Source organism: Chelon labrosus, assembly GCF_963514085.1.
Source record: "Chelon labrosus genome assembly, chromosome: 15".
NCBI lineage: Eukaryota > Metazoa > Chordata > Actinopteri > Mugiliformes > Mugilidae > Chelon > Chelon labrosus.
This window is the reverse complement of record NC_140348.1, coordinates 26061592-26083591: the sequence shown is the minus strand read 5'-3', so window position 1 is coordinate 26083591 and position 22000 is coordinate 26061592. Positions and strand designations below refer to the sequence as shown.

The following is a 22000-nucleotide window of genomic DNA, read 5'->3' as shown; positions in this document are numbered from 1 at the left end:
CAATTCATCCCACGGGCCATATTGGACCCTCTGGCGGACTGTTTTTGGGCCCCGGGCCATATGTTTGACACCCCAGTTTTATGGGAATGATCTGCTTTATAACACCTGGTGACTCACAGCTAGTCAGGGGCGGAATGAGTTATTCCAATAAACCAATTTCGTTCCTTCCCATGTACCAACATGTGTTGTAATGACAATAAAAAGGAAGTTTTTTTTTTTTTTTAAGGCAACTTAAAATTAGAATAGAATTATAATAACGTAAAATGTTCCAGAAATACTTCATCGTTTACAGATAATATTGTACAATACAAGGGCAGCAATCAAATAAAGCAATACAATATAAAGTAAAATGATAGGTAATTAATAATTTTAAATATACGAAGAAGAAAAAAAAACACAACATCAATAAAAACGTTAAAACTGTCACGTAAAGCAAAAAATAAATCGAAAAACTGAAACTTAAGAGATGGGTTTTCAGGCCCCGCCTTCTCTGCGTTTCTATTGGTTGTCAGAAAGTTTTCCTCGCACGTCATTGGCTGCGCGGCGTAGCGGCATCGACAGCATCCCGGAAGAGAGAAATGTTTAGTTTCTTTAACCGACACGCCGGGTAAACACAGTTCTGGAAATACGATAACGTTTTAAAGAAAAACACCGCACGGTATTGCAGAGAAGACTGACGACGTACGGATTTTATTCCCTTCGTGAGGTCGGTGAACACTTTAGCTTGTAAGTCATATTGAAGAACCCTTTTTTTTTTTTTTTAAATCAAAGTTAGCTAGCTGCTAGCTTGTTGTTGCCATGGCGTTAGGATGATTCAAACGTCTCTATTACCGTGTGTTTATCAGTTTGTTCCTGTCTCGTTTGTGTGTTTATCTAGCCATCTAAACAACTAACCAACAAAAAACTCTTCTGCTAAGGAGCCAGGTGTGTATACCGGACATGGAGCCAGCATCTAAGCAGCAAATCTACATCTAGATCGACCAGTAGACTAAAACTTGTTGAAATCTATCAGTTTAAACTGGACCAGAACCGAGCCTTGCTTTCTAAAAACCTCACACTCTTCCCTCGTACATCATATTCATAAAACGTGGCAGTTAACAGCCGTGGTTTCAGTTCTGATTTCATTTTAGACTTCTTGGAAATGACTACTCTTGCTCAAATTTCTCAGACTAAATCACCGCCTCCCTCAGAAGCATCTCATTGTCTGTGTGGGGGTTTAGAAACCACAGACGCATCAGGACATGCAGTGGGTCAACGTGTGCACTCAGTGTTTTCTCTCACATTTTCTCCAATGTGCTCAGATCTCATGGCGCCACCGAGAAGGAACACTTTACCCAAACCACTCCCGGACGGCTTCGTGCTGACAGACACCGAGAAGAAGAAATGGAGGCTGGGGAAAGTGATCGGTCAGGGTGGCTTTGGACTGATCTATCTTGGTAATGAGCACACTGCGCCCGATGACATGCCTGCTGCACACAAACACACGCTGCACTGCGAGGAGGCACATGTGCGCAGACTGAGACACTGCTCTGGCTGATCTGCTTTTCTCTCGGCTGCAAAAGCCACGTGAACAGATCAGATTGAAGATGGCAACGCTCTTCATCTTTCCCAGTTATAATTCCTGACGTTTATGAAACCATTTATGCACAATACAGTTATTTGTAAATGCCCCTCTAGTCATGGATAGATCTCAAAAGAATAGGTCAACCTATTCCAGACTCATCTCAACTTGGTCTCATCTCACTCCTCTGTCTTCTCTAAGCTTCCCGGGACATAGACAGACCTGTTGCTGCGGACACTGACTTCGTCATAAAAGTGGTGAGTCCATTCGTGCTGCACACAGACGGAGCCTATCAATCTTCGGGGGGGGGGGGCATTAACACTTTTGTGAATTTTTAATGTGAAACGCAGCAGGTCTTTACTGCACTCTGCTGCTGGAAGGAGAAGTCAGTTGTTACCATGGTTATTTACCGGGGTAAGGGTTAAGGGAGGGTAAACTGGGAACGGCAAAGGGATGATTCCTCTTTCTTGTTTGGTTTCAGCTTCAAAGATCATCACATGACACTGACACGTGGTACTTATACCGATCAGCCACAACATTAAAGCCACTGACAAGAGAAGTAAAAAAACATTGATCATCTTGTGACAGTTCAGCGCTCTGCTGGGAAACTTCTGGACCTGGCATTCATTGGTGTGGATGTTCCTTAGACATGTAGCACCCACCTAGACCAGACCAGGCACCCCCACCCCATAGCAATGACACTCCTTGATGGCAGCAGCCATCCCCAGCAGGATGCAGCCTGACACAGACACACACACAAAAACACTTTAGGAACAACTAAAAAAAAAACATGAAGAACAGCACAAGGTGTTGACCTGGCCTCCAAATTCACTAGATCCCAAACTGATCAAGTATCTGTGGGATGATCCACAGAGGCCCCTCCCCTCAAAGACCCCCCCCCACTAAAAACAGGACACCCTCAGAAGGCCCATGTCCATTCTCTGATGAGTCACCACAAGGGAGACCTGCACAATATTAGGAAGGCGGTCGTAATGTAATGCCTGATCAGTGTAAATTAGTGTGTAAGTGAACTTCTATGTAGTAGTTAGTAGAGTATCCTAAGCTGGTGCAGGCCCTTGTAAATATTCCCTTGTTGCTGTGTTGTATAATCCACTTCCATCTGCCATCAACCAGTTTGGATTAACCCTCGATATGTGAACCTAAAACGGCAAATCGCATGTAGAGTGAAACTAAAGTGGTCGTTGGCTTTAGTTTAATTCGTTTTATAATGAGATGCACTGTTGTGAATTGCCATCTCTTGACTTATGCCTTTTTTTTTTTTTGCAATTGGACTAAGGGAATAAGATTCTCACGGCAGCGTCTCCTTCTGTCCGTGGAGACAAAGCAGTGTGCAGACCGCTAACCTCATCTTTGTTCACGTGAAACCTTGAGACAAGATTCATAGATTCATCTTCAGTGAGCGGATCATGCCGTTGAGTCACTGCCTCTTAACCCCTTTAAAAGTACGAGTTGTGGGTTTTAAACTATATAATGTTTTAATTACATCCCATTCAGACTGTATTTGTGCGATTCAACCCGCTTCAGTCGAGTCTCCTTCTTGACACTTGAGGGCATGTATGCAGTCTTCACTTAAGAGCTGTTAGTGCTGTAAAGGTGCCTGGGGTCCAACAGATGGTGTACAACCGCCAGGAAGACAGAGTACAAACAGTGTTCAGTTTGAATCATCAAAGACTCAAATTCTCCCATCACTTCCTGTAATCAAAATATAAGTTTCCCAATTTGCACGACATTTCATTTTGCTTCTAAGGGGACAGTAAAATAAAGAAAAAGTTTTAGAACAGATTAGAGAAGCGGTTGTATTCTGCTGAGTTTGTGTCTCAGACAATTGGCCTAACGCATCTTTAACCAGTGATAATGAAGCAGCTAACGGTGTGCGTGCTTGTGTGTGCAGGAGTACCAGGAGAACGGCCCCCTGTTCTCAGAGCTCAAGTTCTACCAGAGGGCAGCCAAACCGGAGAGCAGTGAGTAGCACCACCCGTCCGGCGTCCCGGCAGCTCACTGGAGCACGAGTGCGTTTGACTGATGAAGTGGCTGCAGACGCGGAGGTTTTGCCGCCTGCCGCAGAGTAATTAATAATAAGGCAAAGCAAACATGCACCTCAGTGGCAGTTGGGGCCCCCTCTCCACGCTTGTCTGAGCTCTCTCCATCGCCTCCGTTCGGAGAGGAAGCCACTCACACGTAATGATGCCCGGGCCTCCGCTGAGCCCCTGACCACCTGCCAGCCTGGTTGAGAGCCAGTCAAGCCAGCCGCCATCGAGCCCTAAGCCAAGCCCAGTGCTTTGTGTGTGTGTGTGTTTGCAGTTGTTTTTAGTCTCCGTACCTTCACATTGATGTTTGTGTGCCAGCATTCTTATACTTACAAGGACAACTCGGATTTCTGGACAAAGGATTCGCTTACTTTTCATAGCGCTTGGGCTTTTTGTTCAGGCTAATGCGAAAATAAGTGACGTCAGAGGTGGGTGTAGGTCAAGGCCAGACAGTCGTAAAAATCAAAAAATGATTGGAGGTTTTCTTAGTTTACGGGCGAAGCGGCGTCATCGCTGAGGCGTGTGTGCACAAAGCAGCATTCGTCACAGCATATGTAGCGGAGCCAAGCTTCCAGAGCTGAAACGAAAGCAAGTTTTGTGCAATAAACGGTAGCCATGTCATAAACGTTGCTCTGGTTTAGCTAGCGATTTCACTCTTACTCATACGTCTGATATTGTAAGATAACGAGATGCTAGCTGAGTGAAATTCAGGTCAACGAGACAAGAATAATGTCTTTGTGATCCGGCTTGCTCCTTTGGCTGAATGTTTATTTGAATTGCAAATTGTGTGGCGCAATTTCATTCATTAGGTGAACTATTAAAAATAAGTCCTGCTTCATTCAGATTCAGAAAACTGCAAATATTTCAACTGGATGATCAGTGTGTAAGTGTTTCTTTTATTTAGCCTAGCCCACTGACTAGAATGGGGTTTTCAAAATGACAGAAAAAGTCAAGACTCCAGCAACACTTGTGGTGTTTGGAACAAACTTTATAAGTCTGCCGTGGCTCATGGCCATCACCAGGGTCACCAACAATCACGGTGCAAACAGCATTTTAGATAAAACATGAAAAGGGAAGCTCAGACTAAAAGAAAACATCCAATAATTGCCAAAGGAACACAAAGCACGGCATCAGAGATGAAAACACAGTTATTTCAGACAAATGTTGAATAACACAACCTTCATGAATCTAGTATTTGGTGCAGGACTGTGAATGGACTTCTTTTCACTTGTGTACCTAATGAACTGGCAAGTGTATGTAGATTGTATTGGAAAGACAAACAAATGAATCCAACTCTAAAATGGGATCTTATTTATTTATTATTTTATTTTTTAGTGAAGAGTTACAGAAAAAGAGTATTGTTAAAGTAGTGGAAGTGTGCACAGACACATCTACATGCCATGATTGTTGTTCTGATCTTGTTCCAGTGGAAAAATGGAAGAGAAGCAAGAAGCTGGACTTCCTGGGCATCCCGACGTACTGGGGATCCGGACTCGCCGAATATAAAGACCTCAAGTACTGACATCAGCTGTTTACAGTATCACAGGGGCTCAGCCTTGAATATACCAGTACCTTTCTAATATGAAGCCCCTTAGAAACCTGTGTAAAGTGTATGTAAAAACATAAAATATAGAATTTATCTGCTTTAAGGTCAACTTATCAGATAGTCGTCACATTCCAGCCACAGCTGACTTCAAACCAAAGACCTGTCTCATCTGTTGACTCTATGAACTATGAACCACAGTATCTTTACCTCATGTGGCTAGAAGGGGTTCAAACTCTACTTTTAGTGTCGATTCCCAATATTATGTGTGTTTTTAGTCAGGTTATATCAGTTGTAATCAGGAATTAACGGACAGGGTTTCATGTTCAGTCAGAGTAACAAAGCGTTTCTCTCCCTCTCTCTGTCTTTGGCGCTCAGATATCGTTTCATGGCCATAGACCGACTCGACAGCGACCTTCAGAAATTCTGCGATCGCAACGGAGGCCGACTGAAGAAGGCCACCGTGCTCCAGCTCGGTCAAAGACTGGTGAGCAGGTCATCGTGGAACTTTGTCTCTACGTTGATTGTTCCATGAAGTAGCTTCCAGTCTGGTCATCATCATTCCTGCTTTGTTCCAGGTGGATGTGCTGGAGTATATTCATGAGAATGAGTATGTGCATGCAGACATTAAAGCAGCCAACCTTATGCTGGGCTACAGAGACCCCGAACAGGTTAGTCCACTTTGTCCCAGGTGATATTCCTGATATTCCTGCATGTGCATACTACTGAGGTCTGTTGAATATACATTTGTGCTTCTATGTGCTAACTATATAAATAAAGTAAATGGTCGGTCAACAGCTGGTTCTGTGAGTGAGGGTCGTGTCTAAGAGGAATAAATGTAGTTTTTTATCCTGATGTGTGTGTTGTAGGTCTACCTCGCAGACTATGGGCTCTCCTACAGATACTGCCCCAGAGGAGACCACAAAGAATACAAGGAAGACCCTAAAAAGGGCCACAACGGGACCATGGAGTACACCAGCATCGATGCCCACAAAGGAATCAGTAAGCTTTCAGCCTTAATAACAAGATAAACACTAGAGACATGACTTAATGTGTGGTGGTCGCAGTAACAGCCAGTTAGTTCATCCCACTACAGCGGCTGACTCTGGCCTCAAGGCAAAAAACCCAGATGCCCAGGGAGTCTGTTGGGTGGTGTGTGACAACTCCTGTCTAGTAAAACACACAAATATGTCCGGCTGTGAGAGAGTGAGGGTTGTGTTGAGTTCAGGAAGCCAGCAGATCTTCCCTGCTGATATGGTGTTTGATGATGAAGCGCCTTCGCAGCCCTGACTGATAGACTTTTGAATATATTGCAGTTAATGTACAGAACATCTATACAATGGATGACTCCATTCAAAGAAAAGTGGCTTCTTTTACCGTTATATTACGGATATATAATTAATCCTGTGGGAAATTTGGTATCCAGTAGGATCATTACACAGGGACAGGAGTAATTTGAGTCAGAAAAAAGGAAAAAAAGAAATAAATAAAGTAAAATAAAAGTATAGTGAGGTAGAATGTATAAAGATGTCAGGGGTCGCGTTAACTGAATATTTTCCGTCATTTTTTTTTAAATGTGACGGAAAAATCTGAAGGCCATCCGTCATTTTGACAGATTGCAATTCACACCCTGACCACTTGGTGGCGAGTGACGTTATTAGTTGGCTTTTGTCTCTCATCGCAGTTTACGTTCTAAACATTGCAGAACTTTTGGCATCCGAAACTTTTTTTTTTCTTTGTTACCATTTAAAGTCAATACTGTTCTGAAAAAAGTACTTAAAGTTAATGAAACTTTAATGAAAATTAAATGCTATCGAATATGTCTTTATTATCATTTTAAAAAATTAAAGTGACGGGTAAAAATAGATTACGACGGAATTTTTATGACCCTGTCAGTCAAAATGACCGACAACGAAAAAGTCTAGCGCAACCTCTGAAAGGTGTATATAAAATATACAAAAGTATATATCAAAATATACAAAATATATATAAAATAGCAGAAAATCTTTATAAAAATCTACAAAAATATATAATGGATATGCAATACACTAGAATATTTGTATATATAATGCAATAAATATGGAGTTAAATTAATAGCCCTGTGCAAATTGAATCCCACAGTTGTTTTCCTCACATCCTTACTCCAGATCTTAATTGTCATTGGCTTTGGACTCATAAGAAATAAATCATCTAGACTTGGCTATAGCCCACATACAGGAATGTTTCCGGATATATTCCCTCTGTGTCTGTTTTTCTATGTAAGACTGTGCTTACGTAGTAATCCAAACCCTGATGATGAATCTGATAATGATTCGGACTCACCTCGAGGTCGCTGTCCTCATGCTCGGTGTCAAACAGTCATCAGCAGGTAGTCTGCCAGTTGTCGTGTCGTTTCCTGTAATTTCGTCTTGTTGTGATGTTGCGTTTCCTCAGCGGGGCCAAAGCCCCAGGAAGATTAAGCAAATTAGTCTGCTGTTGTATCAAAAGCCTGACAGTCTCCAGTTCCCTCTGAGTGGCTTCCTCCGTAAACATGGACAACAAAGCCTGAAATTGTCTGTCTTCAGTAAAATCTCTCGGCTCGTGGTTTTGTCTCAAAATACAAGCAGTTTTAACAATGCTGGGTGTATCACTCCCACTGATTCTTTCTAGGAAGATGTACCTAAACAAGAAAAAAGTGGGATGTTCTTGATTGATCTACCTGTGCCACAAGGTTATAGTTCAGGTTTTTCATTTTAGTGAATCTATCTTAAAGCAGTGTGCCATGTTTAAGACATTAGTCATCGCTCCAGTTATTCCTTCCCAGACTACTGTCTACAAAAACCTTCAATCCTCAAAAACAAACCAAATCTGAAGCTTTCATCACTTTGTATTACCTAAATTATTATTCCAAATCTCTGTTGATGCTTCACATTACAGGTCTAATAGGACGCCAACAGATTTTCCATCATCATTTTCAAATAAAGCCGACATTTGGTTGTAAATTAGGATATTTGCCAGAAAGGCCGAAGCAGTTTTTAAATATTAAAAGGGAAACAAAAGGTTTCAATTCCTACATTAACTAGGGATGTCCCGATCAAATTCTTTTGCCCCCCGATCTGATACCGATCTTTTAATATTCAGTATCGGTCTCGAGGAAACTTCTTCTGTCTTCTTCAACCATAGACTGTATATAAATATGGACAACACGTTCCCACTTCCTTCCTTGCGTTGGTCAAATTGACGCCTTTTTCCCGGGGATACGGACGGCGCCATCTTGCGACTTCAGATTTTTTTTTAACCACTCTCACCTACGGGATCGCCTTACGAAGCGGTTGGCATGTCAACTGGTGGTCGGCATTATGTCACATCCTGTTTCTGTAGCGTCAAATAACCAACTGAAAACGAATCTTTTCCAAAAGATTGACACTTGAACATTCATCATCATTCTGTTAACCACCTGAAATGACAGAAACCATCCTTGAAAAAAAAATTAATTTGTGCGTGTTTTAGCGTTTTATTTCAGCCCAAGTCCCGCCCACTAACATGGAGGGGGTGGAGCTTATGACCTATACTGCAGCCAGCCACCAGGGGGAGCTCTACTTGATTTGGCTTCACTTCCGTCTTTATACAGACTATATCTTCAACACAGCAGATATTTTTAGTCATGTAACGTACTTTCTCGGCAGCTTTGACGTTAACCAACCGCCACTAAAACAGAAGAAGAAGATGTCATCTTTGTTTTTCCTTTGGCAGTTTTGACGCTAGGCAACGAAGAGGAAGAAGACGTTTTGAAGCTTCATATGTGGTTTTGGTTTATGGCAGAACTTAAATAAATAACTAGAATAGATCGGGCCCAATCTGTTACATCTAATCTATTATTAACATTAGAGAAGTGACAAGGTGTTGTTCATTAGCAGTTTTCTTGAAAGACTAAGACAAACTAATATTTCTTAACTTTTTACATGGACAGATATTTATTCTTCTGGACGCGTTATCAGGACAAAACACTGTCGATCTATCTCTACCACTGACACAGATATCGGCTTAATTCGTGTATCTGTGAACTTCTTACTGTGGGAAGAATGACTTTACTCTGTTTTCATTAACATCACAATAAGCTCTGCTCATTGTGTTTGTAAAATACCCCCCCCCCCCACCATGTATAACAGTCCGCCCGCCCCCGCCCCCACCACCGCCACCCTCTGCCTCCTCTAGCCGATATTGGGAACGCATTAACTGGCAAATTGCCTACATGCTCCCTCTCCTCATTGACCATCGATCCTCCATCCGCGGCCCCTGCTGAATTCCCCGGCACTGTCTCCGTTTAACAATTCCCTAATTAGCCGAAGTCATAACCTGCATCGTGTATTCACCCCCCCCCCCCCCCCCCCCTCCATTAATTAAAGGCTTTGATGTTCGGTTAGAGCGGGGGCCCGAGCCGCAGATAACCCCTCGCGAGCTCCGCGCTGAAACCGACTCGGCCGCTCCGCCGGTTCGATATTGTGAGTTAGCGCGCCTCACGCTGCCTAATCGCCGCGGCAGAGTTTCTATCAACGCGATCGATAAGCGGAAGAGGGCCAGAAAGTGTCCCGTCAGCAGTAACCATCTACTGGAGAGAATGTCCGTTTTAATAGGGTCTAGAAAGGTGAGCTCTACAAATTGTGGTTTGCTCTACGTTAAGCAACATAATGTAGATGTTAGAAACAGGCACGCATCTTAACAACAAGTGTTCATGTTGCAGCTGCTTGAGTAGCAGAGACAATGAAATCACAGGCCCATCCTGTTATTACACCAGCCCTTCAAAGAACTGAAGCGACCTCCGGCTGTGAAGAACACGTGATGTGAGTCTTTCTTGGCGTTGTTGTCTTTAATACCTGCTTAGACACACGGTGAGAGCAGGTAAGTGTACTTTCCTCCGCGCGTGGACACGGTGACCACGGTCCAGAACCCCTCGCCTGCCCTTCAGCTGGCATCCGTCTCCACAAAGATGTTGACAGGTTGCCATGGTGAGGCTGGCGCGAACGCGGCTCGCAAAGTGGCGGGCCTATGAACCCGGAGTTAAACGGTGTAATTACCGGCATTCGGTGGGCGGACAGCGGACGGAAGACCGTCTCCCAACGACAAGGCTCGCGAAAGCAGAAGGGGTTAAGAGTGTGACACTGCGGCGCGCTTCAGGGAATCTGAATAACAATAGGAGATAATTAACAACAACACCGCCACTTCCTCACCTCCCTGTCTGAAGCATGTGGAGAACATGTGTGTATTTATGTGGGAGTTATGTGTTGTGCACGTCCGCGCTTCCTTTGAGAGCTGTTTACACATAGGTGTGCGTGCTCATGTGCGCACATGCAGATTTGTCTGCAGCGTGCCCGTGTCGTTCCTTGTGTGGGGGCAAAACCCACAGATAAACACACAAGAGCAGACGCAGAAGACGCTATTATGAGCCGTGATAACGCGGCCCGAGCACACGCAGAGGGCAGCAGCACTTAATGTAGCTGTTGATCTTTTTAATTGTAAATCCATTATGGTGCTCTGGGAGTTGCAACACTTTTTCCAGTGTCAGTATCACATGTATTTCTCATCTTTATTCTCCTTCGACGGCTTCAATAGCAATAAAGAGCTGGCGTAATTATTTACAACAATAGGAAGCCTCACTGTAACGCTGACTTAATGCATACTTTACTCCCACAAGGGCAAACAGATCTGACTCTTATTACCGGAGTTGTTGAGATAAAGTGGACCAGGCTGACAGTCTCACATTCGGAGCTAATGTATTGTTGACATATTACGGTATTTCACTGCTCGTCTGTGCAAACACATTTGGTTTATTAATTAAGAGTATCAATGACAGGACATCAGGGCTATCTTTACTTGTGACACTCTTCTTTTGTCTTTTCCTTCCCCCGAGCAGTAAGGTCAAGTTTATTTGTGACTTTTTAGTCCAGATGATGGGATCAGACTATGATGACGAGTAAACCAAAGATGTCTTGTCATCTGTCTTAACTTACCAGATATACACACACACAATAGTAAAAGTGTCAGGAACTGATCCACCTGACACTTTTGTTGTAAATTTACTTGTTTATTGTGAATCTAGAACCATTTGTTGCCTGTGCTAATTTGGCTGAGAAACAATAGTGGTGGTCCTCATGTTGATGCGCTTCACAGGATAAGATGAGCAGTTGTGTAGTAGTCTGTAACTCAGACCAACAACCCCGGTGTACAATTTATCGATATGGAAACTCTCCATCAAGACCTGATTAGGATTTGGCAAAGATCTGCCGACGCCAGTCAAAACGCTTTATCGTGGACTTTATGTGGTGATGGAAAGAAGAGTAACAGCCACGTGGTTGTTTGTTCACAATGAAATGTCTGCCTTTGTAGAAGTGACTTGTTTGGGGTCCACTCACTCATCAGTCAGGGAGGAGTGTCATTGCTATGGGGTGGGGGTGCCTGGTCTGGTCTAGGTGGGTGCTACATGTCTAAGTAACATCAACACCAATGAATGCCAGGTCCAGAAGTTCCCCAGCAGAACATTGAACTGTCACAAGATGGTCAGTGTTATTTACTTCTGCTGTCAGTGGTCATTATGTTGTGGCTGATCGGTGTATATCGCAATACTTACACGCACATGTAATCAGATTACTGTCCTTCCCATCCCACGTAACCTGGCCCTGTGCGCCAGTGGCCACGCTCCCTCTTCAGACCAGACGGTTGGCTGGGGGAGGATCAATGCTGGCCGTTGGCTCGGGGAGGAAGGGGGTGAGGAGGGGGGAGGAGGTTTCTCCCCCTCTGATGAAGCCAGTCGATAGGTAATTTCTCCCGAGACGCGTGGCGGCCGTTACAGTATTGAGCTGCTAAAACTCCCTGGGCTCGACCCCTCTGGATGGACTTGATCGCTAAATATTGATAGACCTCACACATTAATGTAGTCACATGCAGTCACACACACACACACACACACACATAATCAAATACACACACTCTTAGCATATGAGAAATCACTCCACTGGAGTCATGCATGCCTTCAAATATTAAATTCTGTCGTTTGAATCCCTGAAATACTGACATGCTTTCGGTTAAGTGTTGTGAAAAGCCTTTGTATCTCCAGGTATCACAGCTCTTAGTAACTGAAGATCTAAAGCACATTTTAAGCCCAGTAAGAGCTGTTAAACAAACTGTCCACCACAGGTTCTCTTGAATAGGACTCTCCAGCGGTAATGTCATTCAGTTCAGATAAATGAGTTTGGAAGAAGAGGTTTTTTTCTTGAAAGAAACACTCACACAGCTCAGTTCTCCACCGTTCAGACTTGCTGCCAGGCTTCTAAAGCCACAATAAGGTAGACACCTTTAGATCAGAGAGGCACGTCTCTGCAACTATCGGAGGGATCGCCGTGGAACATTTGAGCTAAACATTCATCCTGTCTGTCTGTCTGGAGAATGCATCGTGAGAAGTTTGGGAGTCCCTCAAACTTTTCTTCTGGCCCTATAAGGTCAGATTTGTGCTTCCAAAACCAATGACTGTTCCATCAGTTTCATGGAAGTGGTGGCATAGTGGTGTGGTGGTTAGCACTGACGCCTCACACCAAGTTCTGGGTTCTAAGTTCGAACCCCGTCGTTCTGCATCTAGTTCACCCTGTGCCTTCTTGGGTTGTCATAGGGTCTCTGGGTTCCTCCCACATTTCAAAGATGTTGGTTAATTGTTAAAATAAGGAAAAAGGGCAGCACAGTGGTGTGGTGGTTAGCACTGATGCCTCACAGCCAGAAGGTTCTGGGTTCTAATCCAGGCTGACTTGACTTTCTGGTGCTTGCATGTTCTCCCTGTGTCTGTGTGGGTTCTCTCCAGGTTCTCCAGCTTCCTCCCACCGTCCAAAGACATGCTGGTTAGGTTCATTGGTGATTCTAAATTGGCCGTAGGTGTGAGTGTCTCTCTGTGTTAGCCCTGTGATAGACTGGAGACCTGTCCAGGGTGGACCCCGCCTCTGGACCAATGACCAACCACTACTGCTCCATTATTTACTCTGGGTTGTTTCCTGTTTTCTACAGGCAGTCAGTCAGTCGGTGCACATCATGCTTGCACTAAAGCATGTACGAGGTCAACAGTACACCGTCGTCGACTCCTGTAACATGTGGTAGTGATTTGGTCCTCAGACGTTTCTGTGTTTTACATCCAGCGTCTGTCTACGGTGGAGAGAAATGACTCTTTTTGTGTCTGGATAATGTCAAAGGACGCTGGTATCTGGTTTCATTTAAAAAAAAAAGAACAAAAAATTATTGCTCAAATAAGTCAGAGAGAGTCCTCAAGGGGGCCTTTTGTCAGCGGTGAGGGGAAAACCAGCAGATCATCGTACGGCTTCACAGCGTGCGTCTCAGATGGATCCCTACAGACGGGCTACAAATCAAAAGCGTGCGTCTAGTTTTAGAACATGTTTCCATTCGTCCCTTATCGTGTTAGAGCAAATAAAAATACCCCAGTGACACATGACACGGGGTACGAGGTGAGTTAGTATCTGCTGCAGAGTTTCTGATTGAATCGCTCTCTTTAGCTTCAATAACGTCACAGTTCAGATGGTGCTTGTGTCCAGCTTCAACTGCTTTAATAGAAGAATCTTTAGTAGATGATCAGTAAGTAAGAAGTACAGAGAAAGACAGGGACTACACTTGTGTATTGGTGGAGAATTAGGAGTTAAGTAGTCATTAAATATACATGTAACTGTTCACTTAAAGATCAGGGAGAAGTTTGGTGATTTGAAAACACTGCTGACACAAATGTAGAAGCTTGCATGAAAGGAGTAAAGCCTTTAAAAGTGTTGTATAAATAAAAAAAAAAACATCTTCCGTCTCCTTCCAGCTCCATCCAGACGTAGCGACATTCAGATTTTGGGTTTCTGTCTTCTTCACTGGTTATGTGGATCCCTGCCCTGGGACAGTGTTCTCAAGAATCCAGCTCAGGTCCAGGAGGCTAAGACCAGGTAGGTAGCAGCTTCACCTGTCCTGTTTAGGGATGTCCCGATCAATTTCTTTTGCCCCTCCAATCTAATACCAAATCTTTCAATATTCAGTATCGGCCAAGACATCTTGTCTGTCCTTGTCTTCTCCTGGAGTGGACTGGATTCAGTCCAATAAATCTTTCTGTCAGAGTTAATGTAGTGTGGAGAGGGTAGCTGGTACCTTGTGTTCTCTACTCCAGAAATGTTGTACCCCGTAGCTAAAACAGAAGAAGACTTTTTGATGCTACAGGGACGTGGTTTTGGTTTAAAGATCAGGCTTGGCTGTTACCGGACTGAGTCCAGTTGCTCAGTCCACATGGGATCTAGGAGAATACGAAGAAGATAAGAAAAGGCTTTCTGGATCTCCAGGGGAGATGTTTACTTAAGGTTGGGATCAGGACTCAGATCAGGAGGTAAAACTACTTCATCGGGACATCCCTAGGTGGAAGAAACATTCCTTGAAATGGTAGTCTTCTTATATTTTCCTTTAATTTCTCTGGATAACTGCTGTATGTCTGCTGTATAAGACGTGCCTTGTCTCTCCTGTGAAATAAAAAAGAAGTAAATCCACACAGTTGACACAGAATCTAGGATTTAAACAATCTAGACAACTCAGAACCTGTTTTTGAATCTCGGACTCTACAGTGTAATAATTAACCATGGCGTACATACTCTAATATTATTATTTATCTAACGTATGGACTGGTTGTCAGCATCACTCACCTGTACTAGCGTTCTACGGGACTGTTTGCTCTGGCTGGGATCCCTCTGGTTCCCCTCACCTCCTCCCTGTGTTTTATTTCATCTTCCCTCCCTCTTCTCTCAGACTGATGGATAATCTGCCAGACTCCGTCCAGCAGCTGTCGGTGAGCGGAGCCAGCACAGGTAAGCCAAGACCGCGGGCCATCTTCAGATTACAGGACATCACTTACACTTCCCCGGTTACGCCGGGAAATCTGGAGGCGAGACGACGGGCCCGTGGAGGAGGAGGAGAGGATCTCTGCATCTGATCTCTGTCTCTTTTTAACGGGGATCCAGAGACCGGTTCAGGATGCAGAGGCAAACTGTGACGCCCCATGACACACATGCTGAATACCCAGGATGCTGCAGGGGTTTGGGGAAATGTCTGGCACATGGCAGGATTTTAACTCCTGTAAAAAACCTAGTTCATTATGAAAATGTGTATTTAAGAAGAAAAGAGACAAAATAATGTCTGAGTTTGGTTTGAACGTGGCTGAAATGTGCCTGAACCAGATCCTGAAGGTCCTGACTACAGAATCATACAGCAATCAGGCATAACATTATGACCACCTTCCTGTCCTGTGGTGTCTGGCAACAGAATCTTGTTAGTGGGGGGGGCCTCTGAAGGGAGGGGCCTCTGTGGATCATCCCACAGATACTTGATCAGTTTGGGATGTTGTTTACCTCTCCTGTCAGTGGTCATAATGTTGTGGCCGATCGGCGTACATCTCGCTCCCCTTCTGCTACCTGCCGCTCCAGAATAACTTTGAGCCAATTAAACAGCTGTCCCTCTGACATGCCTTTCAAAGTTTTATCTCTCGTCTTTATAAGGAGAGGTCACACCTGTGTGACGGCTGGGTGTGTGATGTATGGTCGGGACGGGGCGCTCCTCTGCCGACAAAGCCCGGCTGCCCGCCACAGATAAGAGCCGGGGTATGCATCAGCTAAGTGTGTGTGTGTGTGTGTGTGAGAGGGAGAGGAGATAGCGGCTCTATTGCAGTGGGTGTCATACTCACGGTCTGGCCGGCGTGTGTGTGATGCATCAAGGCTGACTGTGTATGACACACCATGCATATCCAGAGCCGTACGCGTGGCTAATCTACCCGCTGTGGGAGATACATGACCAGCCGGGGCGTTATCTGGACCGGGAGACCTTCAGGTTCATCCTGCCGTTGCTGCTGCATGACTCAACCCCCCCCCCCCCCCCCCCCCCCACCCCCTGAAATGACTTCATACAAAGAACACGTCAACTTAGTGCTCCACCAGTTAGTCAGCAGCAGACACAGCTGATCAGACGGCTCCATTGCTCCAGCTTTGTCCAGTGTGTCCTGTGACATATTTGATTCTGAAACTTGTGTCTCGTCTGCTCCCGCCCTCAGACGAGGTGGCTGAGCTGTTCCAGTACGTGAGGACTCTGGACTACCAAGATAAGCCAGACTACCGGTTCCTCAAAGACCTGCTGGGCAGCGCTGTCAGGGGAAAGCTTGACTTCTCCCGGCCTCAAGGACCGGCAGGGCCGGCCGCCACCGTGGATCCTCAGCCCAGGGGAAAGGTGAGAACGCAGCACGACGTGATGACCAGCACACGTCTCTCAGAAACCAGACAGTTAATATTTGGTTCAATCTGAAAGTACAGACACCGAGCAACATCAGTCTTTGGTCACACAGCAGAGAGGTTCATATTTTACTGTATCTGAGCTGCTTTACAATATTTATTTGCTTCAGCCAGTGATGGTAGATGATTGACTGGTAGATCGTCAAAGTGGTTGTTGGTAGCTTAGGACCTTTCTCAGTAGTTTGGAGACTGCCGCTGGGTCACTGGAGCCCAGGATGTCCAATATATAGATGTTTGAACGCCTCATCCTTCCGTAGGCTAGTTACCGCCGTCTCAAGTTTAATCACCTTGGCCTGTAGTCAAATCGTATCATCTGAGCACGATGGATTTTCCAGAATGGTTGATTGAATTGCCGTCCTGTTGGCCACTTAGGTTTTAAATTCACGTAGTTCAGATTTTCCTCAGCTATCACAGTTTTAAGTTTGGTGATATCTTTCTTCAGCGGTGCAAGGATTTCAACTTACAGGTCGTTGGTCATTTCCACCTCGTGGCTTTATGCCTTCTGGTCACGTTGCCTCCAGTGTATTTGTATTTACAGACTGCTGGCCATTAATGGAGAACTATCAAAACCAAAGCGATGGAAAGTAGAAAACAACCTTAGGACAGTGTTTCTGTGGCCTTTTGAGGGTTTATGGCGCCAAAAGAAAAAAATTTAAACAGATTTTACTCCATCGCCTCCAAAGACCACGCCATCTGACACTTGGTTGACGATACAATACCATGAAGGACTGAGGGGTGGCCAGTCTCAGATCAGGATGCTCAGTCTATTGTACGAGCTGCTGCACAACTCCAGAGAGCTCAGTAGTTAGAGTTCCAGTTTATAAAAATGAGCAGAGAAAGTCTGCTTGACGCTGGCAACCCGTAGCTACTGGGAAGATAGTGTCAGTTTGGCCAATGACAGGAAGTGGAGTTGTCCATATTTATTAATCTACAGTCTGTGGTCCAAACTGTGTAACCCTGGCTGAGTCCATGCAGAGAGCAGAAATGTATTGTGTTAATATCATAACGTAGGTAAGTGTGAGCTCCAGTGATCTCAGCATAACATGAGCTTTATTTTATATTTCTAGTTCCAGCAGATTTGTGAGAAAAGTATTAATGTGAACTGACTGATAGCTCAGTGTTGGTGGAAATGACTTTTTCATTGGCTGCTGTTTGCCTTCTACTGCTCTAGGTTATAATGAAATGATAGTAGGAAGAAACATGGACTGGTTTTAAGCTTTATTTGTTTTTAGATGCTCTGTTCAGGAGCTTTCTTCTTCCAACATTCTCCTGTCAGTTTAATTGTCGACACAGTTGTTAAATTTCTTCCTAACAAGTTTTTGGATATGCAGTTTGAGTTTTACCAGATGATCATTAATGTGATTCGTTCTGTAACCACAAAGAACACAGTGATTTGAATGAGTTCTGCAAAAGGATTCTGATTGACCTGAAGATTAACCTGCTGCTGCTACCCCCCTACCCCCCACAGTGGTCATGTCAACCAGAGGTGGCCCGGGCTGAAGCTGGAGGAGGAGGAACATGATTCTCCTCCAATTTGCCTGGAATCACTTCTTGACCCCCGGGGGGGGGTGGGGGGGGCAGGTGGGGGGGGCAGGTGGGGGGCCCAGCGAGCGCCCCTCTCAGTCGCCCAATTTGGAGGAGTTGATGACACACACTTTACACGGCGACACAGCGCGTCTCCAATTATGCTCCTGATCTCATCTCCTCCCGTCGTTTCATTTCCACGCTAAAGTGCTGGCCAGTTTGATCCCTAGTTAAACACAAGTGGCCATTTACTGAGGAGAGTAAATGTCAGCTGAGATGAAGGCCACTGATTGGGCCTGTTCACTCTTTACCGCTACCGCTGGAGAGATCTAGGATTATTCTGAGGATCACAGTTTCGAGGGTTTTGGAGCAACACAACTTTGCATACAAATGTTTAACTGAAGCTTTGAAACCACACCGATGTTTCCTCTGTCAAACAGAAAGCAGGACGAGCCAGAGGTCCGTCCAGGGCCAAGGCTGCACCTGCAGAGGAAGATGAAGACAAACACCAAGGGATGAAGGCCAGACCAGGACCGTCCCGCCACGCCAGAGGACCATCGCCCCCTAAAGATCAGTCACAACAGGTGAGGTGTCCAACGGCTCAAAAAGAAACACCTTCAACAAAGAGCTGGTGACTGTTAACGCTATCTGTGATGATTAATGAAAGGATATACACTGATCAGCCATAACATTATGACCAGCTTCCTAATATTGTGCAGGTCTCTCTTGTGGTGACTCATCAGAGAATGGACATGGACCTTCTGCCTTCTGAGGGTGTCACAAGATGGTCAGTGTTACGTGTTTACTGCTCCTGTCAGTGGTCATAATGTTATGCCATTCTGTGTGTGTTTGCTGACAGATGGAAGAAGCTGGACCCAGGAGATCCCTGAGGCCCCGGCGTAACCCTGGATACACTTATGAAGAAGACGCCAGTGAGGAAGAGGAAGAAGAAGAGGACGCCAGGCCCAAACCTGTCCCTGCATGTTACATCAGAGGTCCTCCCATCAGCCCTAGAGCTCAACACAGACAGGTGTGATGCTAACGTGCTAGCAGCCTTCCCTTTCTAGTTTTCACCCACTAGCATAGCGACATGATCCAGGACATCACGTCGTCAATCCAGTCTTTGTTTTGTGCATATTTGTTTTATAGAAAGTAGGGATGTCTTGATCCAGGTGTCAGAGTCGGTGTTGGCATCAGGGCTCACCAAAATGTCTCCTTGTTCTGTCTGCTGCCAAATAAGAAGAATATGTTGAGTCCACTCAGTCAAAGGCTGCACACAAACAACAACAACGACAAACACTGAACGTTTAAAAGAAAAGTTTCCTGGAGACAGTGTCAAGGAGAAACATCTTCCAGAGAGGGTTAGGGAGTTTATGGCAGCGTTGGATGACCAGAACATTTCTGGAGTAGAGAACACAAGGTACCAGCTACCCTCTCCACACTACATTAACTCTGACACAAAGATCTGGGGACATCTAGTTTATTTTTTGTCCCCAATCCGATCCGATCTTAAATGTCCTAGAGTTGGTCTCCTGTAGCTTCCTAAAGTCTGTCCTTGTCTTCTCCTAGAGTGGACTGGATTCTGTCCAATAAATCTTTCTCAGCCTTTGTCAGAGTGGACTCCATGGATTCTTCTTCGTTTTATTTTGGCAGTAGAGAGAAGAAGACATGTTGACGCAACAGGGACATGGTTTTGGTTTATCACAGACTTAAAACAAACTTCATTAATCTTCTTTGCTCATAAACGTATATGATTAGTAAAAGCATTTACCAACCAGGACCAGTCTGAACAGCAGCACGCTGTGACAAACTGTGACGATTCAAAGTTTAAAAAGTAAAATTCACTAGAACATAGAAATAAAGTGCATTTTATTTTTGTTTGTTTTTGCTGATAGAAGGAAGAAGTTGGACCCAGAAGAGCCCCGAGGTCTCGGCGTGACCCTGTATATACTTATGAAGAAGACGCCAGTGAGGAAGAGGAAGAAGAAGAGGACGCCAGGCCTAAACCCGTCCCTGCATGTTACATCAGAGGTCCTCCCATCAGCCCTAGAGCTCAACACAAACAGGTGTGAGGCTAACGTGCTAGCAGCGACTCCTTCCTGTTGTAATGTGCCGTGTTAAACCTGTTTTACATAAAGACGTCTTGTTGTGACGGCAGGTCCTGAACAAAGGTTGTAAAGTTTTCAGTTGTAAAAGAGCACACACTTGATTTACCGTCTCTAACAGAAACCTAAACCCAAACGGAGCGGCAGGAAAACAGACGACCTGACCGTGACTCAGGAGAGACGCCAACGCCACCTGACCAAAGTTAAAACCCTGGTGAATGACCAGGGACGATGGGAGGAACGGCCGCTCCGCTACAGAGAAGACTACGTCCACGAGCATCTCTGTTACAAACACAGAGACAGTTTTAGTGAAGAGGAAGCTGGTCCCACACAGAGACACACTCTGATGTCCGGGTTCTTCTATTTTGCCGTCTTCCTCTTGCTGGCTGTCGTTCTTGGAGTTTGCCAAAGCACATTAATACAGAAAGGTTAATCCACCGGGAACACGACGCCTCTTTCCTCAGGACTTCTGGGCCGACATCTTGACAGTGATCGGCTGGAACAGAAGGAGAAGCCTCAGAACATTTACTAGATCAGAATAAATAGAATGAAGTGAAGAAAACACGTCTGTCATTTCAAATCATGTGCACAAACGAGGGTGTCTTTGACTCTGTATCACATGCTCCAGTCAGAGTGAAGGCTGTGTGGTGTATGGAGAGCAGTGGGCTGGATGTGAAGGTGGGACGTACCTTGCTGCAGTAGGGACACTCTCCAAAGACGATGCTGAAGCTCTGTCTGCTGGAGGGGAGCGCCCGAAGCCACTGGAGCAACAACAGAACACTTGATCAGGTCTTCACCTTGGACCTGGTAGCGCTCATTTCAACATCCACTCCTCACTGCACCTAAACCTTTAAGCCCCTCCCCCTTTACCTCTGAGCGTCAACAACTCTAAGACGTTAGTGGTCAAACAGAGAAAGACCAGGAAACACCTCTTTCTTTCTTTTAACACTATGGTCTAAACAGAATAAAACTCTTTCTGTTTTTTGATACCTTGAGTGAAAGCAATATGTAATGAACAACACTTTTAAAACTGACACTTGAAAATAATAAATGTTTTTGTACGCACCAGTTATGACTAATGTTCAGTCATTTACCTAAATCGTTTACTGAATCACAACATGCTGTAAGCAGAGGAGCTGGTGATTAGTTTTTAATTTAATCTGTCACTTTTTAAAATGAGTTACTGTTTCCAGAAAAGCTTTGAAAACCTGTAGACCAGGGGCCAGACTAGACCCTCTGATGGACAGGTTTAGACCCACGGGCCATGTGTTTGACACCCTCGCTCTACAGGATGATACAGATGACTTTCTAGTTCCAATCAGCACATGTCATTCAAGTTTAATCATTAAATATGTTTGTATGTCCAAAAACGTTCAAGAAACTCTACAAGTCTAGTCGCCTTTCTTTAAGTCTTCAGTTCTAAAGGACTAGTGGAGGAGCTGGGTTCTAAATAGGAACATCTGTGGGTGTTACCTATCACTAGAGTCGTAATACTGACCTGCAGCCATCTTGGCTCTCATGTTGTCAGTCAGAGGCTCCAGTCTCAATCTTCTTGAGGACAGATGTTCAGACTGTGTTGTAGATTAGATCTCTGTCCAGAGAATGAGTTTCCAATTTGACATCGATGGAGATCTAATCTACCATCAATCTACAACACAGTCTGAACATCTGAGAGAGAGGACGGGGTCAAACAGTCTGCTCCAACTCCAGGTCAGTATTATGACTCTAGTCATGTCAGTTTCTGATGAGTAACATTCACAGATGTTCCTGTTTAAACCCAACTCCTCCACCAGTCCTTTACAACTGAAGACTTGGATGAAACGTCTTCAAGAAACTCTACCAGTCCAGTTGTGTTTCATTAAAGTTTTGTGGGTACACCATCACAGACAATATGC

The 22000-nt window shown here is 44.8% G+C and overlaps 2 protein-coding genes across 6 annotated transcripts in view; one reads left to right on the top strand and one right to left on the bottom strand.

The window, feature by feature from the left end:
* Positions 1-618: 618 nt before the first annotated feature.
* Positions 619-20673, top strand: vrk2 (VRK serine/threonine kinase 2). 3 transcript variants are annotated; one of them, XM_084561815.1, is made up of 15 exons: positions 619-706; positions 1302-1436; positions 1763-1818; positions 3474-3543; positions 5037-5124; positions 5531-5639; positions 5731-5823; positions 6022-6154; positions 13983-14103; positions 14948-15006; positions 16242-16414; positions 18441-18584; positions 18860-19030; positions 19896-20066; positions 20227-20673. In XM_084561815.1, exons 2-15 carry the CDS (start codon positions 1307-1309, stop codon positions 20536-20538), a joined length of 1830 nt encoding a protein of 609 aa, XP_084417941.1. In that variant the 5' UTR covers positions 619-706; positions 1302-1306; the 3' UTR covers positions 20539-20673. The 3 variants fall into 3 exon arrangements, with proteins under 3 accessions (XP_084417941.1, XP_084417942.1, XP_084417940.1); XM_084561816.1 differs by lacking the exon at positions 619-706 and adding an exon at positions 899-924; XM_084561814.1 differs by lacking the exon at positions 619-706 and having other exon boundaries at positions 1251-1436.
* Positions 20464-22000, bottom strand: part of fancl (FA complementation group L) — a 27674-nt gene continuing 26137 nt past the window's right edge. For 2 of the 3 annotated variants that reach the window (XM_084561817.1, XM_084561818.1), the window contains one exon: positions 20628-20866. In XM_084561817.1, coding sequence (XP_084417943.1) covers positions 20681-20866 — 186 coding nt within the window. In that variant the 3' untranslated portion in view covers positions 20628-20680. Of the gene's footprint in view, positions 20602-20627; positions 20867-22000 lie in introns of those variants that run through there. The other variant, XM_084561819.1, reaches the window with a different exon arrangement.